This window comes from Nyctereutes procyonoides, unplaced genomic scaffold (genome assembly GCF_905146905.1).
Source record: "Nyctereutes procyonoides isolate TBG_1078 unplaced genomic scaffold, NYPRO_anot_genome, whole genome shotgun sequence".
NCBI lineage: Eukaryota > Metazoa > Chordata > Mammalia > Carnivora > Canidae > Nyctereutes > Nyctereutes procyonoides.
In genome coordinates this window covers 20,808,082-20,833,039 of record NW_026575034.1, presented here as the reverse complement: position 1 = coordinate 20,833,039, position 24,958 = coordinate 20,808,082, and the positions used below count along the sequence as shown (strand labels likewise).

The following is a 24,958-nucleotide window of genomic DNA, read 5'->3' as shown; positions in this document are numbered from 1 at the left end:
GCAGGGTCATAGGATGCAAAGTCAATCTATGAAATCATTAGTATTTCTATAGCCTAGTAACATTTTATTTTTATTTTTTAAAGATTTTATTTATTTATTCATGAGAGGCACATAGGGAGAGAGGCAGAGACTTAGGGAGAGAGCCTGATGTGGGACTCAATCCCAGGACCCCAGGATCATCCCCAGAGTCACAGGCAGACGCTCAACTGCTGAGCCACCCATGCGTTCCCTAGTAACACAATTTTAAAATACAGTTTAAGATATCATCTGAAAGCTTAGAATATTTAGGAATAAACTTATTAGAGATATACACTGAAAATTACTAAATCTTGCTAAGATAAAGGAGACTCAAATTAATGGAGAGATATACCATGTTCATGGGTCAGAGGAGTCAATATCATTAAGGCGCTTACTCTCCCCAACTGATGTATAGATTCAATGCAATGTCAATCTAAACCTGAGCAGGTTGGTTTTTGTTTGTTTTGTAGAAAATGACAGGATTGATAAACTCATTATGAGACTTACGGAAACACAAAAGGCCTAGAAGAGCCAAGACAACTTTGAAAAAGAAGAACAACGTGGAAGGGCTTACAGTAGTTATTTTAAAGGCTTATTATACAGCTATAGTAATCAAGAGAGGGGGGTATTGGTATAAGGACATAGATATAGACAGACTAATGGAAAAGAGAACCTGATATATGATATATGATGGTATATGGTCAATTGGTTTTCAACAGTTGTGTCAAGATAATTCAATGGGGGAAAGGATAGTCCTTTCAATGAATGGTGTTGAAACAACTACCTATCTACGGGGAAAAAAAGGGAACCTTGAATTCTACCCCATGATATACACAAAAATTAATTATAAATCAATTAAAGGCCTAAATGTAAAAGCTAAAATTATAAAACTTAACAACAAAATGTTACAGAAAAATCCGTGTGACCTTAGTTAAAAGCAATGATTTCTTAGGACACAAAAATTGGATTTTAGGAAAATTAAAAACCTATGCCCTTCAAAAGACACTGTTAAGGAAATGAAAAAATAAGCCACAGACAGAAATATGATACACATATCTATCTGACAAAGGACTTATACCCAGATTGCATTAAAAAGCTCTTAACTCAATAATAAACTCCATTTTTAAAAATGGATAAAAGAATTGATACTTCACAAAAGAAAGATTTGTGAGTGGCCAATAGCATATGTTGAACAGTATTATTCTGCATAGTCAAAACCTGGAAACAACCTAAATTCCCATCAGTATGTCAGTGGTTCTACAAATTGTGGTATTTTTATAATGGAATATCACTCCAATAAAATGAAACACACTGATGCACACAAAACATGGGTGAATCTCAAAATCATGCCAAGTAAGAGAAGCTAGACGTGGTAAACTACATACTATATGATGCCCTTTATGTGAAGCTCTAGAACAGGCTATGGGGCACCTGGGTGGCTCAGTCGGTTGAGCATCCAACTCTTAGTTTTAGCTCAGGTCACGGTCTTGGGGTCATTGGATCAAGCCCTGCTGTCCAGCTCTGGGCTCAGCTCAGCTTGGAGTTGGCTTGGGATTCTCCCTCTCCCTCTGCCCCAACCCCTGCTCATGCTTTTTATCTAAAATAAATAAAATAAGGGACACCTGGGTGGCTCAGTCTGTTAAACATCTGCCTTTGGCTCAGGTCATGATCCCAGGTCCTGGGGTTGAGCTCTGCCTTGCATTGGGCTCCCTGCTCAGCAGAGAGTCTGCTTCTCCCTCTCCCTTTGCCCCTCCCCTTGCTTGTGGTCTCTCTCTCTCTCTCTCTCTCTCTCTCTCTCTCTGTCAAATAAATCCTTTTATAAAATAAAAACTTAAAAAAACAGGCAAAGGTAATTGATAGTGATAGACATCAGATGAGATAGTTCCTGAGACAATGTAGTGGGGGGATTGACCGCAAAGGGTCACGAGGAAACTTTCTGAGATGATGAAAATGTTCTAAGTATTATGAGAAGAGCAGTTACATAGGTGTATACATTTGTCAAAACTCACTGAACTGGAGATCCTTGGGTGGCTCAGCAGTTTAGCGCCGCCTTCAGCCCAGGGCGTGATCCTGGAGACCCGGGATCGAGTCCCACATCAGGCTCCCTGCATGGAGCCTGCTTCTCCCTCTGCCTGTGTCTCTGCCTCTCTCTGTCTCTCATGAATAAGTAAAATCTTAAAAAAAAACTCACTGAACTAATACATTTAAAATGTGTACATTTTATTTTATATCAATCATATCTTAACATCGACTTTATAGAAGTACACATGTGATAACTCCTCCCTCTGATTATGATGACTTCACTTTCCCCCTATTGTGGTCAGATCAGGTTTCCATCCATCTCAGCTTCCAAACCCTTCTTCTGTTGATGAATAATTAGTCACAGAGGTGGGATTTGTGGGGAGAAGAAAGAAGAAATTACTCACTTTAAGGGAGAGTGTGGGGGAAAGAGATCAATTTACTCAGACATGACCACGTCCCAACACATCAGGTGTACAGAATTCCTGTAGAAGCCTGTGTGTACCAGAAGTAAAGCCAGTGGAGCAGGGATAGGAGGAACAGAGTAACACTGTCACGTGCACCCCTGCGTGTCCTTACTGTTGGTCTTCATGTCCCACAGACCCAGAGAAGAGCTGCCAGCCAGTGTTGGAGACTCTGCGCCAGGCCATAGATGGCACGGTCTATGCCCACCACACCCTGGAATTGCAGACTCTGCAGCCCGCAGTCAACTTCCTTGCCACTGCCACAGTGCCAGGCTTCTGTGAGCGCCCGCTGTGCCCACGTCTGTTTAGACTCTTCACAGTGCTGGCCCTGGGTAGCATGACCCAGGCCATGCTGCTGAGCAGGCACACACCTAGCATCCAGGCCTGGCTTGAGCGCTTTCCATCTGTGGAACGGGAGGGGGTTCTAGCAAAAGCTCTGGTCCGGGCCTCCGTGGAGGCCTGGGAGGCTGTGCGCAACTGCTTTCTGCCTTCCCCCCTCCACCCACATTACCGCTTCTCCCTGCACTCTGTGAGCCAACTACTGGGCAGCTTGCAGCTGCTACCAACCAGGATGGGTTCCCGGGGGTTTCTGGATTGTCCCAACCATCAGGAGCACTTGCGCCGGGTGTCAGGCTTGCGTGGCACCCGCCTGACAATTATGATGGCCATGCGCAACATGGTACGTCTTTGGTTGCATGAGGCACAGAGAACGTTTTGTGACCGGCTGGACAGCCCTAGGGAACGCTCCTACTGTGCCAACCTGCTCCTAGAAGTAGCTCAGAGTGTCTTCTGCTGCAGGCCGGCACCCCAGAACAGGGGCAAAGGCTATGAGGAGGAGGATGAAGAAGAGGAGGAGGAGAAGGTACCTGAAGTGGAATCTGAGGGGGAGTTGGCCCAGTGGGAAGACTTAAGCAACAGCGGCAGTGAGACAGAGGAGGAGGAGGACCCTTATGGCCTTCAGGTCACCACAGGCTCCCCCTCCAATGATCCAGGTCTAGCACCTTCCATAGTACCGGTAAAGAGGGAGACTACAGAAGGTATAAACCAGGAGGAAGACACAAAGTCTTCTGGCTACAAACTACAGTTAAACAGAAACAAGAATTGGTGGCAGAAAACATCCCAGATAGACCTGGCCTCACCCCTTTTGCTACCAGTGCTGCTACTACGCCCCCAGGAAAGGCCCTCAGACCTAGTCTTCAGTCAGGAGCTGATACTAGGATCCAACTCTGAGAGGCCCAGCTTGTACCTGGAACGGCAGTGGGAGAGCCTGGAGGAGCAGCTGTCCACTTCAGCAGCTCAGCTGAAGCTGAGCGCCCACCTTGCCCGATGCCACTCCATGGCCGAGCACGTGGCCCGCCTGGTCCGGGTGCTGGCCAGGCCCCGGCAGCATGGCCTATTGCTCTCAAGGGCTCTGGGTACTGGGCGCCATACTGCCATCACTCTGGCAGCTAGCATTTATCAGGCCCACCTCTTCCATCTGCCGTCTGGCTCAGAGGAGGCCATTCTCCAGTGTCTACGGGATGCCAGCTGGCATGCTGGCATGTTAGGCCAGCCAGTGGCCCTGCTGGTACCCAAGGGTGTGGATCTTACTACCCTTCATCGTCTGCTGGCCCTGGCAACCTCAGGCAGTTTCCCTGACCAGTATACAGAGGCAGATCTGGACAGCATTGAAGAACATCTCCCCAGGGAGAACCTTAGTGTCAAGCAGAACATCAAGAAGGAAATGCTGTTGCAGAGGTGAGGCCAAGAACGCCATGCTAGGGGCTGTTCTGCTCTTGCTCTATGCTGGCCAAAAGGCCAAGATGAAATCTGTGAGGGCTCAGAAGATCAGGGCTAAAGGGGTCAGGTTTGGGACTGGGGCCTAGATGGGCAAATCGGGATCTAAAGGGAGGACAGTATCTGAACCCTTGGCCCACAGGTTCTATCAGCAAGTCTGCAACCACCTGCACATGTTCATCCTGATTGGAGATGACCAGGCCCATAAACAGTTGCCCTCCACCCTTTTCCTGAGGCTTCTTCAATTGGCCATTGCTAGCATTGACCGCTATGAACCCTGGGACCAAGACTCCCTGATTAGTGTGGTCCAGCACTACCTGGAGAGTGATCATAATCTATCCGTTGATGGTGGTGAGCCCTTTTTACCTGTTCTCACTACTCCTCTCAACCAGGTTTTATTGAAGATTCAGGTCAGTCTCTCTCTCTCTCTTCCAAGAACCTAGTGATCCCCTTCACCTTTTCTCCCCACCTTCCTGAATCAGAAAAGGGTCCCTTTTCTTTCCCATTCTCTCACAAGTTCACATGCTAAAACCATGCCCATTTCAGACTCCTTGAAGTACCCAGACCTCCAGGCATCAGTTCCCAGTGTGGCCAAAGCCATGGCTCTCATCCATCTCTCGGCTGCCAGCTACCATGGACACCTATGCCCTGAGTTGCCACTCATCACCCCCAAGACCTTCCTAGACTTTCTGGACACCTTCATGCTGTTGCAGCAACAGATGACTCTGCAAATTAAGAACAAGGCCCAGCGGTGAGTGGCCCCATTTCCTGCACTGTACCTCCTGCTTCCTTGGGCCCACTTACGTTGTAGGTACATTGTATCTCCAGGATCCAGAATGCCTTGGACAATCTGAGAATGCTGATTGAGAAGCACAATGCCTACACCAACTTTGTCTTCAACCTGGAACAGTTGCTGAAAGGCTCCCACAAGGTAAAGGGGAGAAGATTATGAGGTATGCACACTAGGGTCAAAGCAGGAGCCCAGAGGGGGACTTTGGAGGAGCCAACCAGCCTGAACCTTAGTTCTTATCTCCCTAGAGTACCCCTTTCCCCAGGGAAGCTCTTTAATTCCTGCTACCTCTTCCTTTAGATCTTAGGCTCAAAGTTCCCCATGGCACAGCTGAGACCAGACTGATTCTTCTAAACACATGAAACCCCAATGTCTGCTTCTGCTGTCCTTAGTATGTACTTTGACTATGGGAAGTCCAATATACTTCCCAAGATCTCCACAGGTTCCCATCAGGGACAGAGCAGAGATTACACTCTCGTGGTTGCCTCTACCCTTACCCATTTTTCTCCTGGATTCTCTATCATGGCTCATTGGCACACCTCTTATAGCCATCCTCTTTGCCTGTACAGCTTTATCCTTGTACCTCTTCCTACCACAAAAGCAACAACTATACAAGGCCCACATATACACTGGGGAAATGTGGATGGGTGATGGAAGTCAGGCAATTTTTATTTTAGACCAAAACCAGAAAGATGTTGGAATGGTACACTAGACCTCAATGTCCTGAACTTCATTAGTCACCCTCCTCTACAGGGCATTCCCTAGCAACCAGTTCTCTTTTTCTCACCTCTTCCTGTGCCCACTTCACCGTATTATTCAGCTACCCCACCTTTTCTTTAGAGCTCCTCCAATACAGTTCTCATGTAACAAGAGAGAATTTTTCTAGTCTAAATCTAAGTCCCATTTTGTTTTTAGTAAGAGGAATTCTGAAATAGCTCTTCTTTTCCTTCCTGCTACATAAGGCTTTGATGAAGATTCAGGGATAACTTCAGAGAACTGAACTAGTGGGCAACTCATACACAGACAAATGCTTCCCTTCTGCTGGGCTTTCAGCCTATAGAGCTCCCAATGCCTAGCCTGTCAGGGCTATCACCTAGTACTGCACAACTCTAGAAGCATGGCTTCCGTTGTATCTACATGCATGGCTGTCATCGTGTTCTCTGTAAATGCTGTTCCCTGGAGTTCTCATAGTAATGGTGCCCTCCTACCATCCACCACCAAGGATCATTAGCTTAGACAGAACCTCAAGACTCACTTGAGGTTAAAAAAAAAGTTCACAGAGGGACAGGATTGCCCTCTCCCATGTTTTCCAAATTCCAGTTTCTTGTCTTGGGTCCTACTATTTCCCAGGATAATTAATAACAGGAATTATTTATCTGGTTTAAAGATGCTATTATTTTAAAAAAAATGCTATTATTATTTGATCCCATGGTCAGTTATATCAAAGGACAACAACAACAAAAAAAAAGCCCAAAATCTAGATAAGAGATGTTCATAGTAGGGGCACCTGAGTGGCTCAGTAGGAAGAGCATGTGGACTCTTGACCTTGGGGTTGTGAGTTCAAGCCCTGTGTTGGGTTTTAGAGATAACTTAAAAATAAAATCTTAAGAAAAAAAATGAGGAAGAGATGTTTATAGTGTCAGAGGCATTCAGTGTCAGATCCCTTGGCTGTTCACTCAACAGCCATAAAGTGTATACTTCTTTCAGTGTTCCCCACCCCAGGAAATGGCATCACCGCCCACTTAGTTAAGCTAAATCCCAGGAGTTGTTCTGGAGTCATCCATCTCTCGTTTCTCTCATATTCAACTGGTTCATTTATTCATTACTGTACTCTACAGAAGTTAATTGAACTCCACTCTTTTTGTCTACTCACTCATCAGTATTTATGTCCATGCCTACATCTAGATAGATAGATAGGTTGATAGAATCCTTGCTACAACTTTCTGAGGTGGCTCTCCTTTTCCTCATTTTGCAGATGAGAAGACTAAGATCCAGAGAGATTAGGATGAGGATTAAATGAAATCTTACATGGACAGCATTTAAAAGTGTTAGAACATAGTAAGAGCTCAATAATGATAGTTCCTTCTAATAAGAAAGATAAGGCACTGTACTTGCCTTCATGGTACCTAGTTTACTGGAACATATAGTCTCATCCAGGCAATTACAAAACAGTATGTTATGACAGAGAAAGTCCAGGGCACTCTGAATTATCAAGACTTTCTGGAGAAAGCAAAGTGCCACAATGAGTAATGTGTAGAATATGGCAAGCACTAAAAAACATTCCTTAAATATGGAAACAAAATGTAGTGCACCAAAGTTGATACCTGGAGGTTAGCGAAGATTTCGCATAAAAGGGGGGTGGGTCTGGGGAGGGTGTCACAGGCTGAAGTAAAAGCACGGACAAAGGCCCAGAAGCATGGGAACATGTGCCACATTGGAGGAGCTAGAAGTCAGGAATGGCTGGAGAGTAGGGTGTTGGGGGAGGAGAGAAATGAGGTTGGAAAGTGGAGTCCAGGCCTCCTGGGCACAAAGGCCTCATAAACCAACTGGGAGAGTGGCGAGTGTTCAGGAACATGATGATGATGGACTTGATGATGGCTGGGGCATGGAGAACGGAGTAGAGGAAGGGGCTTACGGGCAGAAGCTGAGACAGCCATGAGGGAGCACAGGCTCAGGCAGAGGAGCAGACAGGACAGACATGTTGGAAGTAGAACTGAAAGGCCTTGAAGACAGGATGGGTTCAGGGGAATAGAAGGAATGGAGTCATGGTAATAATGGGTTTTCTTCTTTGGGAAACTTAGATGTGTTTTGCCACAGTTCTCTGAGACGAACAGGTGAGGAGGTGAAGAAGATTGCAAGAGATCTGATGGGGCATAGCCAAGACACTGTTCATTTGTGGACACGTGAAGTCCAAGAGGTCTGTGAGGCATCAAAGAGGAGATTGCCACTAAGTAGATGGATATATGGACGTGGAGCTCAGGAAAAAAAATCTGACTTGAGATAGCAATTTGAGAGTTGTTAAAATATAAGTAGTAATCAAAGCCATGAGATTAGGGAGAGCATGTAGATGTGCAGAATGAGAAGATGAGGAGGCCCTGAAACATTGCTGAGGAATATTTAAGGGATGGTAGAGGAAGAAAGAGCAGCCACAGTAGTTGGAGAAAGCCAAAGGATAACATGGGGTCATGAAAGTCAAGGGAAGGGGTGCCTGGGTGTCTCAGTGGTTGAGTGTCTGCCTTCGGCTCAGGGCATGATCCCAGGGTCCTGGAATCGAGTCCTGCATCGGGCTCCCTGGAGGGAGCCTGCTTCTCTGCGTATGTCTCTGCCTCTCTGTCTCTGTCTCTCTCTCTCTCTCTGTGTCTCTCATGAATAAATAAATAAAATCTTTAAAAAAGAAGAAGGAAAGTCAAAGGAAGACAGTGCTTCAGGAGGTGGGGAACTGTCTTCTGTGACAAATGCTACTAATGGGTTAAGTAAGAGTATACCAAATAGTTGAGCACATAGGCCTTGGAGTCAGACTTCCTGGGCCTGTGTGGCAGATCAGGAGAAGCAATCATCCCCTTGGAGCTGCATTGCCAGGTATATAACTTATAGACCAGTAAGGGACAGTCCCAGGGCTCAGTCTTTATCTGGGGCATATATGGAGTTCAACTTGGTCATCCTGCCTATCAAATGAGGAGTATGCTGGAGTCCCAAGTCCCCAGGGCTCCCTTTGGGGTATTTCCACCTGGCCCAGGATCTGGAGCTGCATAACCTGGATCTCTATTTACAGAACCTCCGAATACTTCAGCAGCAGCTAGACAAAGGCAAGCTGCTATTCAGGCAGCAGCTGGCAGAGTGTCAGCAGCAGGAGAACCTCATTGAGAACCTGACCAAGCAGCGGGATGCCCTCCGGGCTCAGCATGAGGCTTTCCTGGAGCAGGTGGGCTCTTCCTGCTGCCTGCCCTGCACTGCTCCTCCCTTTGGGTGGGGACCACCTTTCACAGGATGATACCCAGAGGAGGGAAGGGGATGACTTGTCATGGCGTCTTCTGGGAGAGGGGACATAGGTAGTAAGATGGTTTGGGGAATTGTCCCTCATGGGAACTCCTAGGAAGAAGTGATCCCCCCTGGCAACACCTGGAAGGAAGAAGACACTCTGGGAACTCACTTCAAGAGTGCATATCTCCTCATTTAGATGGGCAAGGCATTCCTGGGGCCTCTGAGCCAGCTGCAGGTGGCTGACTTTGAGGAGATACGGAGCTATCGAGCACCACCAGAATCTGTGGTCCAAGTGACAGATGCACTGTGTGACCTGTTCCACTGTGAAACAGGCTGGGCCAGCGCCAAGCAGCTCTTGTGCAGTGAAGATTTTTATCAGGTAGGGAATGTGGAGCACAATGGAAGAGGAGAGTGGAGGCCAAAAGGGGAGACTCAGCAGAGGGAGGCTGTTGGGGCAAGGTCCATAACACCTGTGTCTGCCCTTACCCCTCTGACCACTTCTCCAGGAGCTGGTGTTCTTCCCCAAGGAGAAGATGACGGACTCAGAGATGATCAAGTTAACCCAAGCTCTGAAGGCTCCAGGTATGACTGATGCAGCTCTGCGGGCAGTAAGCGTACCTGCGGCCAGGCTGGCAGCCTGGCTCTGGGCTGTTCTGCGCTATGGGCTGGCACAGCGCCGAGGACTGCCCACAGGCCTGCTGCTGCGGCAGATAGAGGCCACCCTGGCTCGGGAGCAGACCCGCCTGGGCCACTACCAGTTCCAGGCCCAGGAGATCTTAGAGCACAATTTGGATCTGGCCAAAAAGCTAGAAGATGCCCAGACTTCACACAACCATTTGATGGAGAAGCTCAGTCAGGCTCAGTGTGACCAGTATCACAAGTGGCCCATCAAGGCTGCCCTGCTCACACCCATGCATTCCTGGACTACAGAGCTCCAGGTAAGGAGCCCCTCCTGGATTTCCCTCCAGAGTCCATGTATGTACCACTGCCCCCAAACCCTCTGATTCTCCCTGGGCCCTCCCTGCCATGCTTTCTTACATGCCCTGCCTTGCTCCCTCTCTGCCTGTATCCTCCTCGCTGGCCTCCATGCTCTCTGCTCTCCCTTTCCATGCTAGAAGTTGAAGGGGCACTGTGCCACTGTGTCTGGAGACGCCCTTCTGTGTTCGGCTGCCATCGTCTACCTGGGTCCTTTCCCGCCACTGCGGCGCCAGGAGCTACTAGACAAGTGGCTGGCTCTGTGTAGGGGCTCTCAGGAGCCCCTGAACCCAGATGATGTGGCCCAGGTACTGAAGCAGAAGCAGAGATCAGTTGTCATGCCACCAAAGAACCCCCTGCTCCCCACACGCTCTCCCTTCAGCCTTCTGTCCTTGCTGAGCTCCGGATCTGAACAGTGCCAGTGGGACCGGGGCCTGAAGCCCCAGGCGAAGTCCGCCCGCTTGGCAGGCCTGCTTCTGCGGAGTCGCACCCACTACTCCAGTTGTCGTTGGCCTCTGCTGCTTGACCCCAGCAACCAGGCCCTCATCTGGCTGAACCCACTACCTCTGCAGGAGACCAGATGCTTGGCCCCAGGTCGCACTGAGTGCAGAGGTAAAGCCAGAGATAAAGAACACAATATTTCGCGGGCATCTGAACTGCAAGCACTCTCAGCCACATGTGGTCTTCTCTTTCCTAATGAAGACACTAAGTTTTTGTGGCCAGGGTATCCTAGACTTCATTGGCCTGTGTGATATTAATAAATTAGGTCACATTTACATCTTGGGGCCTATATTGCAATGATTCTGAATCTACATGGCTGATGTAGATGTCCATGATCTTCCACTTCCCTGGTCTGCCAAGCACTCTTAGAAACTTGGCCTATAACTCAGAGCCTTCCTTACTATCCAAATTTATTCTCAGTTCAAGAATTCTGAGGAAATATCTTTTTTAAGATTTTATTTATTTATTCATGAGAGACATGGAGAGAGAGAGGCAGAGACACAGGCAGAGGGAGAAGCAGGCTCCACGCTGGGAGCCTGATGTGGGACTCCATCCCGGTACTCCAGGATCACACCCTGAGCTGAAGACAGATGCTCAACTGCTGAGCCACCCAGGTGTCCCGAGGGGAAATATTTCTATTAGCTCTGCCTGGAGCAGAGACCCACTTGGGTAGAGTGTCAGAAAGAGGTGTTTCTTAGGGGAAGGAAGCAAGTGTGGCGTGTAGGGGAGGGGGAAACGGGTGTTTATTTCCCAGAAGGAGGGGTTGAGAGTTGCACTGGGGAAAATAATAGACATCTACAATGGAAGGTATATAACATGGCCTCTTAAATCAGACTGTTTGGGTCAAATATCTGTTCTTGACTAGCTGTGCAAAATGAGGCAAAGTACTTAATCTCTCTAAGCCTAAATTTATTTGCCAATAAAATGAGCCATCCTAATTATATACATCTCATTAAACATTGTATTAAGTAAGATAATTCCTGTACAAGGGGTTCACAGAGTGCCTAAAAATAATAATTCCTCAAAAATGTTAGTATCACTAACATATTACTACATCCATTATTCCATTCCATCCCTTGGCTAGCAAAACTCTCCATTTTGCCCATACCCCATTACAAAAATGCCCACTATACAACTATCACATGTGTAACTATAAGTGAATTTACCCCCTCTCTAGTAAGAGACACTCTGAAGAAACATCCAGCTGCAACATCCAATTCTGAGTCTACAAACTTTGAACGATGTTCATGTTCTTGATCAGATCTAGATGTGGCTCTTTGTGATTCTATAACCTAAGACAGAGTACATGCTAAATCTCATCCTAGTAACTCACCTTCTATGCAAAGTGATGCAAAATCAAATGGAGATAACTACAGTAAACTTCCTGTTTAGAAACTGGGTAAGGGTGAGAAACCCATACTTGTATATTAGCTTTAAGCTTGTACTGTTTAATGCCAGACAGCGATAGTAAGGTAAATGATTAGCATCACTTCATTGGCTATAGAGTAAGTTCTTGGACAGCCACTTTGACTGTCCTGGGTTCTGATGAACAGCATAATTTTCCTTGTCATTGTCCCCAGGGCTATCTACAAAAGGAATATTGGGCAAGAGTCCCCTATTTGTAGCTGTTCTGCCTTACATATCCACTTCCTATTGGAATGAGATGGGGGCTTAGGATTTGCCTTAAAATTAAGCAAACGCTGATCACTTGTTACCAGATGGTGGATTTTCTAGCTAATTTCTTTAAATCTCTTATCTTTTCCCTTCAGATTTCATTTATAAGGATTTTATTAGCTATTAACCAATGCCAGAAATCTTGGTATATTCGCATTCTTGAATTTAAGCCCCATTTTTTTTGTCTTCTCTCTTAACACTGGTTCTGGGGGCTCTAAGAATGCCACTGAGTCTTGATGTAATTGTCATCTATCTAAACCTTGGCCTTCACCTCAGAGCTGTAGTAATAAAATAGTCTAAGTCGTGAGCTGAGGCTAATCGGCCATGGAATATAACCCCTATTACTGGGAGCTGTATCCAAATCAAAAGGGAGAGATACTATTATGTTTGTCAAGCAGGGAATGCAAAGAGAAAAGTGCTTGGGATGGACCTGGAGAATTAGGCTTCCCTGATTTTCCAGGCTCTTCCAATAGCCAATAATTTCCTATTCCATGCAATATAATGTAGAAAATCATTTTTATAAACCAGTAAGATTCATGAGTATCTGATAATCGGTGTCTGAAATTGCTTGATATGATCAGAAAGGAATTTTCTTTAAGTTTTTTTTCTGGAGATTGTTCCTCTCATCTAAGTGGAGAAGTAGCCAGCATGCGTTCTACTAAATCCACTGAAGTGGATATGGTCCAAGTCCCATGAGATAAACCAACTTCTTACCTACCACATAGTCTAGTGAGGAGAAGAAAAATCCTCATTGTCCCTCGCCACCACTAACTCACTGTATCAGTTAGTAATGCTATCACTATCACTAACAAAAGCCCAACTTACCATGGCTTAAGAAATAAAGAGTTTAGGGACACCTGGGTGACTCAGTGGATGAGCAGCTGCCTTTGGCTCAGGGTGTGATCCTAGAGTCCTGGGATGGAGTCCCATATCGGGCTCCCTGTGAGGAGTCTGCTTCTTTCTTTGTGTCTCATGAGTAAATAAATAAAATGTTTTTTTAAAACAAAGAAAGATTTATTGGGGCACCTGGGTGGCTCAATTAGTTAAGCGGTCAACTCTTGATCTCAGCTCAGGTCTGGATCTCAGGGTTGTGAGTTCAGGCTCCACAATGGGCTCCACACTGGGTGTGGAGCCTATTTTTAAAAAAGACAAAGAAGAAAAGAAAGAAGGATTTATTTATCTCACGTTGAGATAAGCAGGCACAAGGCTTCAGTGTTGACTTTAGGTCCCAGATTGTTCTTTCTGCTCAACGATCCTTAGCATGCTGGCTTATCAAATTATAGTTGGTTGAATGTAGTGGGTTGACTCCTAATCCGCAGAACTTATTAATATGAACTTATTTGGAAATAAGTTCGTAGGTGTAATAAGTTCAATAGGTATAATTAAGAACCTTGAAATGAGGTCACCCTAGATTATCTGGGTTGGCCCTAAATCCAATGACAATTTTCCTTATAAGAGAAAAAAAGAGAAGGCACAGGTACACAGAGGGAAGGCCTCATGAAGATGGAGACAGATAGTGCTGTTATGTGGCCACAAACCAAGAAACTTCTGGAACGACCAGAAGCTGGAGAAGGCAAGGAAGGAGTCTCCCATAAAGCCATCAGAGGGAGTGCAGGTTTCCCAACACCTTGATTTTGGACTTCTGGCCTCCAGAACTCTGCAGAAATAAGTTTCTGGTTTTTCTAGCCACCATATTTGTGGTAATTTGCTGCCATATTGGCTGCTATGCCTATCATCGTGTCAGAGTTGCTGCTAGCCATTTCTGTCCCTTTTATCAGGAAAACAAAAGATCTTCCAGAAATCTGAATAGTCAAATGTGGTGGGCAGAGTTTTGGCCCCCCCATTACCTTTGTCGTCTGTTGCTATTCCTGTAATTATGTTCCATGACATGAAAGACTCTGCAGAGGTAATTAATATTACTAGACTGTTGACCTTAAGATAGAGATGTCCTGGATTATCTGGGTGGGCCCAGTGTGATCACATGTGCCCTTCAAAGACACAAGAAGGAAAGAAGAGGCAGGAAGATTTCAATCATGAGAAGAATTCAAGGAACTGTTGCTGGCTTTGAAAATGGAGTGGACTACTGGGAAACTGTGAGATGGAAATGAGTTCTGTCAAAAACCAGTAAACCTGAAAGAAGACCCGAGTCCCAGATGAAAACTACAGCCCCAGTTGATGCCTTGATTAGCTCCGTGTAACCCTAAGCAGAGCATCCAGTCCTGCTTTCCTGGGCTTCTAACCACCTGAACTCAGACATTATAAGTGGATGTTGTTTTAAGCTGCTAAGTGGTAATTTGTTAAGCAATAGGAAACAAATCTACCAAACTGTGGACCTGGGAACCTCCACTCGCCTACTTCTTAATGCTCTCTCCCTGTCAAATAAATATATAAAATCTTTCTTTTTTTAAGTATTAAGCATTAAGAAGGGGGCAGGGCAGGGGGAGAGGGAGAAGCAGACTCCCTGCTGAGCAGGGAGCCAAACATGGGGCTCCATCCCAGGACCCTAGGATCACGACCTGAGCCGGAGGCAGACACTTAACTGACTGAGCCACCCAGGTGCCCCAATGCTTAATACTTTTTAAAAACTTCTTAAAATTCTTGAATTTCTTAATACTTAAAAAAATGTTTACCTTTCCCAGTTGCTGCAGGACAGGAGGCAAAGGAGAAAGGGCCTGGGGAGGCAGCCATCTGTGTCCACCATACCACTGTGACTTGGCTAATTCTAGTTTATGGCCTTTCACTTACAAGTTGCTACTTCCAGGCACTGATTTCCATATTAGTAACAATTCTTTTCGTTATGATAGAATTAGCTTGGGCAAAAAGGGAAATACACAGACTCTTCTAACCAATCTGCTGAGAAGCAGAAATGGAGCTGATTTCAGGGATACCTAGAACATTTCCCTGGAGGTTTAGAGAAATAATAGTGACAGCTAACATTTGGTGAGTGCTTACGAGGGCCAGTGGAATGCTTTCTATATGTCATGTCATCCTCAACAGTAACCCTGTGTGGTACCCACTAATATCAATCCCATGTTTGGGATAAGGAAATTGAGTCAGAAAGCACTTAAGTCACTTTCCTAAGATGTCTTCCTGTGGGCCTTCCGTCATGAGATGGAGCTCTTGGGTGAATAGTGCTCCCTAGGAGCCTGGTTCATCCTCTGAGAGGAGCTCCTCTGCATCTTCCTGCCACAGGGGAGGGCTTTGTGAGAAATCAAGAAAAAGAAGAGGCTATGGAAGAAGATGATGATGACAGTAGTGAAGAGTCTAATAAGGCTGAGGACAAGGCAAAAGAGAAGACTGAGGACAAGGCAAATGAGGACGAAGAGGGAAAAAAGGAACAGGAGCAAGAGCACAAGGAGGAGGAGGAGACAGAGAGGGAGGAGTCAAGGCCAGCCTCTGAGACTGGGTCTCTGCCTCTTCCCTGCCTTCATGTGCTCTCAGGCACTGACCCAGAGTTGGGTCCTCAGCTTCAGGAGGCAGCTGCCAGTGGTGAGAACTGGTCCCCATGGTCCCCACCATGCCCCCGTTCTGTGGCCTCTCACCCCCAGCCTGACTTCAGCTCCCATCCTTAAGCCAGGCACTAACTGTGGAAGAGCCCTGAGGAAATCTCCTAATGGCCAGTGTGGAGCTGGTCAGAGCCAGATTTTGTGCGGGGGAGGGGTGGAGTGCTGGCATGGTGGGTAGGGTGTCCTTGTCTTCCCCTTGCAGGCCTGCCCGTGCTACTAACCAACGTGGAGCTGGGCCTAGGCTGCCAGGAACTGCAATGGCTACTTCGGCGGGAGGAGCTGACTGCTCCTGTGGTGCAGCCTGGCTTCTGTCTCTATCTGAGCACTACTCTCCCCCTCAGTGCCTTGGGAAAAGGTGAGCCCCAGTTGGTAAGTTGCCACCACAGCCTTGTGGACACACTAGGCCTCCTGCTTCACTCAGTCTGGCCCAGAGCAGGCTCAGGACTGTGGTCGGGAGCCATACGCCCTGTACAGCCCACCCACTGGCTTTGCCAAGGGTTAAGAGTTAAGCGTCTCCCATGTGACCCCCAAGTGCTAGGTTATGAAGTGTTGAAGGGGCTGAATGTGCTGGATCTGAGCCTGAACATGGATATCCTAGAAGAACAGATGCTGCATGAAATCTTGTGCATAGAGTGTCCCGAGCTCAAGAACCGCTGGCAGGACCTAAAGACCAGAATCCTAGACAGCTGTGAAGCTGTGGAGGCTGCTGAGGTGCCTGGGGGTCCTGGCCCTGGTGGGCGGCTGAGCTTTGGAGGGCCCGGGTTTGGGGGCAGAGATGAGTGTGGATGGTTGAGGGCTGTGTGGGAAAGGGTCAGACCATGGAACAAGTGACTGTTTGTAGGAGCGGCTGCTGCTGCTGCTGCTCCAGAACCCAAATCATCAGAAACCAGCTAAATTCCTGCGGGGCTTGGTGAGGGCCCAGGCAGAGCTGTGTCAGCTACGTGCCCACTCGGAGGACCTAGAAGACATGAGACTGCAGGAGGTGGCATTGTGGGCACCCTATCGCCGTGTGGTCTGGCATGGAATGGCCATTATAAAGGCCCTTAGCCCACTGCAGAACCTGCTGCCACCTTTCCGTATGAGCCCAGACAACTGGCTGGCAGCCACCAAGCGGGCTCTGAACAGCATGAAGCAGCATGAGACTCATCAGGGGGAGGACTTGCCCAGCCATCTGCTGCATCTGAGAAAACAGCTGACCCGCCAGCTACTGGGCAGTGCTGTGGCTGCACTGGGCCTGACCCAAGTACCGCTGGTGGGTGCCTTGGGTGCTTTGGCTCTGCTGCGAGTGACAAGGAAAGCACCAGAGCTGGAGAGGCTGGCATTTTGGCCTGGCCTGGCAGCCTCTCCTAGCACAGGCTACAGCAAGCCAGGTGTGGCACGGCCAGCCTGGCTAGGACTGAGAGCCTGGCATGAATGCAGGATGCTGGAGCTGCTGCCCCCATTTGCTGGGCTGTGTGCATCCCTGGCAAGCCACTCCAGTGTCTGGAAGACCTACCTGTCACTGTCATCCACAGTGCTGGGTCCTGCGCCTGGGCCTGGGCCTGGGCCTGATCCACTCAGCCTCTTCCAGAAGCTGGTTCTGTGGCGTGTGCTACGACCTGAGTGCCTGACAAGGGCCTTGGCCGACTTTACCACCAGCCTCCTGGGGCAGCCCCTGGATGGAAACCTGGGTGCCTCCAGCATACCCTTCGAACACAGCCAGGCTACTAAGCCCATGCTGATCTTGTTGCCGCCACCTGGCCACCCCACAGCCACCTTGCATCCCCTCACTGTCCTCCAGAGGCTGGCTGCCAAGCATGAGCAGGTTTGAACCTAGTCTCGTGGCCACAGAGATACCAGATCCCTGTGGGCTAAGATGGGGTGTGGTGCCCTCCCCCCAGCATTCTCATAGATCTTTCTGGCTTACTTAGGGCTTTCTGGGGTCATTTGTGCCATTATGTTGGGTCCTCTGGGTCACCCTAGGATAACACTAAGTTCTCTGCCACCTCTCTGTTGGTCTTCAGGGGCAGAAGCATCTGGAGGTGATTGCCCTGGGCTCTGATGCCTGGGACCCGGTCTCAGTAGTGGTCAGCACTCTCTGCCAGGCCATGCATAAAGGGCACTGGCTGGTGCTGGAGAACTGTCATCTGATGCCTCACTGGCCGAAGGAGCTGCTACAGCCCTTGCTGGGACTGTTGGATGGAGCCAGGGGTGCGTTTGCTATCCAAAGACAGCTTCTATCACTCTGTCTGGTACTGGGCCTGAGCTTGAACTCTCAGGCCTCATGGCTGATCTCCTCACTCCAAGTCTGTCCCTTGTATCTCACTCCTGACCCCTGAGTCTCAAGTCTGATCCCTGAACTGGTGTCTGACCCTTTACCCAGTGATTGATCTTAGCCCCATATCTAACCCCACCCCTAGTGGTCTCGGACCTGGAGTTAGAACTGCTTCCAGCCCAGCCGGCAAGCAGGAGTGTGACGACCGTCCACAGAGACTTCCGTCTCTGGCTTATCTTGTCTGCAGAGGCTGTTGGTTCCTTACCAGGTGAGGAGCTTCACACTATAGGCTCTTAGATTGGGGGAGGAGGGCAACTGTGCTTTGTTGACCCAGAGCTCTCCTTCTGCTCCAGCTGTGCTGACTCACTACTCCATGCCTGTGTTCTGGGATCAGTCCCTGGAGCTGGGCCACGTCTTGATTGACAGTCTGGAGCTAGCCCAGCAAGGACTCTCTGTGCAACCCCCCGCCAGGACCCTGCCTCTGCTCCTCTTACACGGCCTCCTGCTACACAGGCAGCTCTACGGAATGAAGCTGCAGGCACACAGGGGGCGCTGGTAGGGGACCCATATCCATCTTGCTCAGTCAGTCGTTCAGCAAACACTGAGCATTTTCCACATCCTGGAGGAATAGGGCTAATTCTTGTTTGGGCAGCACCAAAGTGTGAGGGGAAGGGGAAGTCAAGAAAGGCTCCTCCAAGGACTTTGAGATCTTGCCTTGAATTGAGTCTTAGAAGCAGAGGCAGATCAGGTGGAGATGCAGCGTTTCTGGGCAGAGGGAACTAAACTCAGCAGGAGGAGATTTCAGTGTGGCTGAGGTGGACATGCTGGGAGGTGAGTGGGGAGAGGAGGTAAGGGGCCTGATTTTATCCAGAGGACAGTGGGAAGCCACTGGAAGGTTTTAGGTAGAAGAAATGTGATCCTGATTTGTTGGAAAGATCACTCTGGCTGCAGTGTGGAGAATGGATCAGATGGGACAGGGCTGGAGGCAAGCAGAGCCGTTTTAGAAGCAGTCTCAGGGGACAAGACCATGGCATGTGTGGAAGGGACTAGTGTAGTCCCAGTAGGGATAGAAAGTACATATGGAGCGAGGAAGAAGGAGTCCAGGGCAGTTGTCCTAGGACAACTGGGTGGCTTATATGGAAGGAAACGATGATTTCTGTTGAAAGCAAGTTGGATTTGAAGTGCTAAGTGGCAATGACTAGTGAGCCCTCATGAGTCAGGAGCTTGGGAGCTTGGGCCAGAAAGATCAGAGTCCTCAGCATACAGAGGTTCTGAAACCCTACCTCCTGTTACCTTCCTCCAGGAGTCAAGTGACCCTGACCCAGGTCCTTCAGATTCAAGACCAGCTGTGGGCCAGCCTTAGCAATCCCAGTGTTGCCATGCAGGAGCTGGCTGGTGAGACCCTTCCTGTCCCCATGTAGTCATCAGCCCCCAAGGGAGCCCTGAAAGGGGTGAGGGTGGGAGTACTTGGGACAGGGACGTAATTCCCAGCTTTGGTTTTGGTTTGGGAGGTGGTGGGAACTGGAGCGGTGAGAATTGAGGGGGCTCTGACCTTGTTCTCAGCTTCAGTTTTCTATGGGGGTCCTGTGGGAGACAAGAAGGACAGGGAGGCCTTGATTAGCCTCACACGAGCTTGCCTGGACCCCAGCAACAGGAGCCGGGCTCATCCACACACACCCCAGTATCTGCTGTCTACTCTGTTGCCCAGCCCAGGTAAGTTGCAGCCAGGTCACTGTGTGGGGGTGGGGAGGAGCAGTCTGAGTAAGCACCCCCCTCAGGAATGAGCACACCGGTACTAAGGTGTAGCGGGGGGCAGTATTCACAGTTGTGGGATGGGGCTTCAAGTGTCACCCCTCCCCTCCACCTCCCAGAGCTAGGGGAGCTGGATGCTTTGGCAGAGTGCAAGGCCCAGATGCACCTGTTGCCCACTCCTCCCGAGCCCCAGAGCTGCGGACTGAGCGCCAGCCCCGAGGCCTGGCTGTTGCGACGCCGGAGTCACGCTCTCCGGAGCGCGCTGCAGCGGACTTCACCCACTTGGGTTCCTGCGCCTCGCGGAGGCGCCCGACTCGCGGAAAGGCGGCTGCGGCAGCGCCTAGCGCAGGCCAGGCGGAGGCTGGAGGCCCTGCAGGCTCTGCTGACGGAGACCGCCCGCCGGAGAGAGTCGGCCGCGGGGCGGGTGGTGCTGGGGCTGAGCTCGCGGCTGCCCCTGCAGGCCTTCCTCCAGGCCGAGGTGCTGGGGCTGAGCCAGCTGGCGGGCGCGCTGCTGCGGGACCTTGGCTGCCTGGCTCGGCAGCTGAAGGGCGCGCCCCCGTGCGCCTCCCCGCGCTGTGCCGCGGTGGCCCAGGCTCTCGGGACTGGCCGCCTACCCACCCCTTGGCGTCCCCATGCGCCTGCCGGCCCACAGCCGCCCTGGCACTGGCTGCGACAGCTGTCGCGCCGTGGGCAGCTGTTGGTTCGCTACCTGGGCGTGGACGCCAGAGTACCAGAGCGCATCTTTCACCTATCAGCCTTTGGCCACCCACGCCGCCTGCTGCTGTCACTGCGTTGGGAGGCCACCTTTGCCACGGCCGCCCGAAACCAGCGTGCGCCTAGTTCGAATGTCCCTGGTTGCCAAGGGTCTAGCTCCAATGAGCTCCCCGCAAAACGTCCGGAGCTGAACAGCAGCCCTTTGCACCTCCAGGTATCTTCATGCCGTCCCTTCGTCTACACTTCGCCCCTTCAAATCCCTGATTACACCTTACAGTTACCCCCATCTTGCCTCTTCGTGATCCTGCCCCCTCAGGAACCCCATCTCCTCTAATCCCCCTCCACCGTCCTAGCCTTGCCTGATCAGCTTCTGGCGCCCCCAGGTGGTGAACGGTCCAAATCCTACTGTTCCAGAGATGGGGCTGCTGCTGATTGGGCTCCAGCTTCACAACGCAGAGTGGGACCCCTTAACAGGGGCCCTGCAGGACAGCACCTCCAGCCAGCCCAGCCCTCTGCCTCCCGTCAGCGTCAGCGCCCAGGTCCGGGGCCCCAGTGACTTGCCACCCCCAGCCGGCCTGGCTGTGTATTCCTGTCCTGTGTATATGGAAGGGGCCCTAGGTATCACCAGGCTGCACAGCAGAAACATCCTGATGCACCTGCCCCTGCCCACAAAGCTCAGCCCCGCCACTTGTGACCAACGGAGAGTCCATGTGTGTAGCCCACCCTTGCTGTGAGCCCTCAAACAAAATAAAGTTGGGGTGATTCGATGAAGGATTTCTGAGATTTAGTAGTGCAGGGTGTCTGCACATGGAGAACTGACATGCTGAGGGGAAAACCCAGTGTGTACCAACTGAGAGGGGAATGTTGGTATCCTGTGGGGAGATGGGCCTGGTGTGGTCATGCATCCAAGGGGCTTGGCAGATGGGGATGGCGAATACACCGGATCCTGAAAGCTGTGCCCAGCTTTCTACTGTGTTCTCAGTACTTGCGTTAAATCCACAAAATATACATACATATATATATTTTTCACAACGGATATTTTTAAAGAGAGAGTATTAGAACTGAAAATGATTTTTCAAAGCCTTAATTGTATATCAAGAATGCCTCAGTCGGGGATCCCTGGTGGCTCAGCGGTTTAGCACCTGCCTTTGGCCCGGGGCGCAGTCCTGGGGTCCTGGGATCGAGTCCCGCATCGGGCTCCCTGCATGGAGCCTGTTTCTCCTTCTGCCTGTGTCTCTGCCTCTCTCTCTCTCTCTCTCTCTCTATCATGAATGGATAAAAAAAATCTTTTTTAAAAAAAAGAATGCCTCAGTCTTTCCCTACCAGTCATCTTCTCCCCTCTGATGGATTCTCCAAGTGAGTCATATACATGAAAAACAAAAGCCAAATAAGATACAAGGTTTTATGTGCATTCAACAATTATTATTTTAAATATTTTTTTTTGAGAGAGAGAGAGAGAGAGATAGAGAGAGTGCACGTGCAACTGGAGGAAGGGGCAGAGGGAGATGGAGAAGCAGACTCTCCGCTGAGCATGGAATCCAATGTGGGGCTGGATCCCAGGACCCCAGGATCATGAACTGAGCCAAAGGTGCTTAACAGATGATGCTTAACAGACTCAGCCACCCAGGCACCTGGGAGAGAGAATCTCAAGCAGACTCCCCACTGAGTGGGAGCCCCACACTGGGCTTGACAAACTCACCACCCTGAGATCATGACTTGAGCCAAAATCGTGAGTTAGACACTTAAACTGACTGAGCCTCTCAGCAATTATTTATTGAGCACTCCTTTGAACCAGGTGCTTTTCCTGGCACCGATGACGTTGTTCCAGAGCAGGGAGACAGACAAGAAAAGGTCAACATATGGGTAAGTTAAATTTGATTTTATGTGCTATAAAGAAAATAAAGAGGCTGATGTGTTAGAGCATGACCAGAAGGGAGCAGTTACTATCTTTTAGGTGGTCAGGTGATGCTTCCTGAATATTATTAGAAAGAGAGCTATTTGAAGATCTAGGAGGAGTGTTTCTGGGTGGAGCCCTCAGTAGGCTCAAAGGTCTTGAGGCAGGACAGAAAATGTAGCGGGAGGGACACCTGGGTGGCTCAGCAGTTGGGCGTCTGCCTTCAGCCCAGGGCATGATCCTGGAGACCCGGGATCGAGTCCCACATCAGGCTCCCTGCATGGAGCCAGCCTCTCCCTCTGCCTATGTCTCTGCCTCTCTCTCTCTGTCTCTCATGAATAAATAAAATCTTAAAAAAAAAAAAGAAAGAAAATGTAGTGAGAGTATGGTGAATAAGAGGTAGGATGATACAAAATGATTTAAGGGTATAGACGGGTAGATTGCATAGAGCCTTTTCATGATAATGATCTTCTATTTTATTTTTAAAAGCAAAAGAAGGAATCTAGTGCAGAGTATTAGGTATGAGAGGACATGATCTAATTTGCATTTTGCAAAGATCACTCTGGCTGTTCTATGGTGGACGGGTGGAAGAAAATCCAGAGTAACAGAAGGAACATTTGTTTGGGGCCTTGAAGTAATTCTAGAGGGAGATGATGGAGTTAGGATGAGGGTCCTAACAGCGGGCATGGAGAATTGATGGATTTAGGAAATATTTTGGAGGTAAAGCTAACAGGACTAGCTGATCGGTTGCATGTCAAGTGCGAAGGAAGAGAACAAATCTAAGATGACCCCAAGATTTTACGCTTGAACAACTGAGTCATCATGGTGTCATTAACCGAGATGGGAAATTTGAGGGAGACAAGCTGGGGATGGGGAATCAAGAGTTCTGCCTTGATATGTTGTTGTTATTAACTGAACTGCATGCTATGCCACGACAAACCTCCCTGATAAATGCTGGGTTCGTGTGTAGTTGAGCTCAAGGCCTACACAGGCTCTTCTCCTTGCCCTGAAGCACCAACACCTACTATGTATAACCTACTTCCTTCACTGTACAGCCAGGTGTAAGCTCTGTGGTGAGATTGGTAACGCAAGTGGCAGGGTATACTGAATGCTGGCAAACGACCTCTTCAATCACCCCCTCACCAGTGACTGTGGCATAGATGTCCTTTAACAGAAGGCTGAGAGGAGGTGTAAAACTCCACTTTCTCAGAAGCCCTTTCCTTCTCTTTGCCACGGTCAATCAGTGACATGGCTGTTTCTTTAGGAGAGGAGATTAGCAGAGTATTAAAGTCCTTTTGGATAAAGGAGCTCCACCCTCTATCCACATACACCATCACTGCTTTCTTTCTTTTTTTTTTTTTAACTTTTATTTATTTTATGATAGTCACACACAGAGAGAGAGAGAGAGAGAGGCAGAGACATAGGCAGAGGGAGAAGCAGGCTCCATGCACCGGGAGCTCGACGTGGGATTCGATCCTGGGTCTCCAGGATCGCGCCCCGGGCCAAAGGCAGGCACTAAACCGCTGTGCCACCCAGGGATCCCAGCAGTTTCCTTTTAAAGTCTTAGTAGGGAAAAGGGGAAAAGCTGCTTTACCCACAGTACCTCAGTTTACTACTTCATCCCAAAGCCCCAGATGAGGTTGATATTGTCATACACGTCCCTCTTCTCTCTACTTCATTTACCCCCATCCATCAGGACTGGATGGGACTTGTTTATCCCTTTTTTTATAAAGATTTTATTTATTCATGAGAAACTCAGAGGCAGAGACACAGGCAGAGCGAGAAGCAGGCCTCATGCAGGGGGCCTGATGTGGGACTCGATCCCAGGACTCCAGGATCACACCCTGGGCCAAAGGCAGGCGCTAAACCACTGAGCCACCCAGGAATCCCTGTTTCTCCCTTTTGTCATGTGTCTTACTTCTTTCCTTTCATTGTTTGGGACTCTGATTTGCTTGTTAGGATTTTAATTTATATGATAGACAGTAGTGAAATTGTCTGGTCTGGAACATCTGTGTTCCAGAAGAATCTGTGTCTTTCATGAATAAATAAAATCTTAAAAAAATAATCTTAAAATAAATAAAATCTTAAAAAAATAAAATCCTCATTCAGAAATAGGATATATAGGGGGAAATGTCTGAAATAGAAAAAATAGTTGCTAGTTTCACCCATTAATGCCTAAGAAGCTCTGGTATCTAAAAGGGACTGTTTTACAGATTCAGTAAATTAGCCAAGGTCATGAAATCAGAAAATGGTGGGGCGTTTTTGAATCCAGACATTTGTCCCCAGAATCTATTCTCCTTACAGCTTTCTCTTTCCTCTTCCATACCAAATGTTGAGGATATAGTGGAAAACAAGCATTCTCATGCACTGTTGGTAGATGGCTATCCTGGTGTAGTTATTCTGGGGAGCAATCTGGCAGCACTTGGTGAAATTAATTAACTATACTATGTTCTGCTCCCAGGTATATATATTAGTGGGTCACATACAAAATGAGTTGGCATGTGCTCTCCTACTCTACTTTCTAAAAGAATTTGTGTTGGATTAACATTTCTTTCTTCCTTAAATGACTGACAGAATTTGCCAGTAAAACCATCTGGGCCTGGAATTAGTTTTGTTTTTGTAGGGGAAGTCTTAAATTAC

At 48.7% G+C, this 24,958-nt stretch overlaps 1 protein-coding gene across 1 annotated transcript in view; it reads left to right on the top strand.

Moving 5' to 3' along the window:
- DNHD1 (dynein heavy chain domain 1) overlaps positions 1–21,158 on the top strand; it is an 82,396-nt gene extending 61,238 nt beyond the window's left edge. Inside the window, 19 exon segments of the mRNA XM_055317712.1 lie at positions 2,639–4,238; positions 4,420–4,628; positions 4,824–5,028; positions 5,106–5,208; positions 8,840–8,989; positions 9,245–9,427; positions 9,555–9,986; positions 10,164–10,635; positions 15,391–15,687; positions 15,907–16,059; positions 16,237–16,415; positions 16,546–17,508; positions 17,708–17,894; positions 18,104–18,226; positions 18,312–18,513; positions 19,262–19,353; positions 19,522–19,671; positions 19,830–20,638; positions 20,808–21,158. Of these exon segments, the coding sequence (XP_055173687.1) occupies positions 2,639–4,238; positions 4,420–4,628; positions 4,824–5,028; positions 5,106–5,208; positions 8,840–8,989; positions 9,245–9,427; positions 9,555–9,986; positions 10,164–10,635; positions 15,391–15,687; positions 15,907–16,059; positions 16,237–16,415; positions 16,546–17,508; positions 17,708–17,894; positions 18,104–18,226; positions 18,312–18,513; positions 19,262–19,353; positions 19,522–19,671; positions 19,830–20,638; positions 20,808–21,158 (6,860 nt within the window).
- Positions 21,159–24,958: the final 3,800 nt, after the last annotated feature.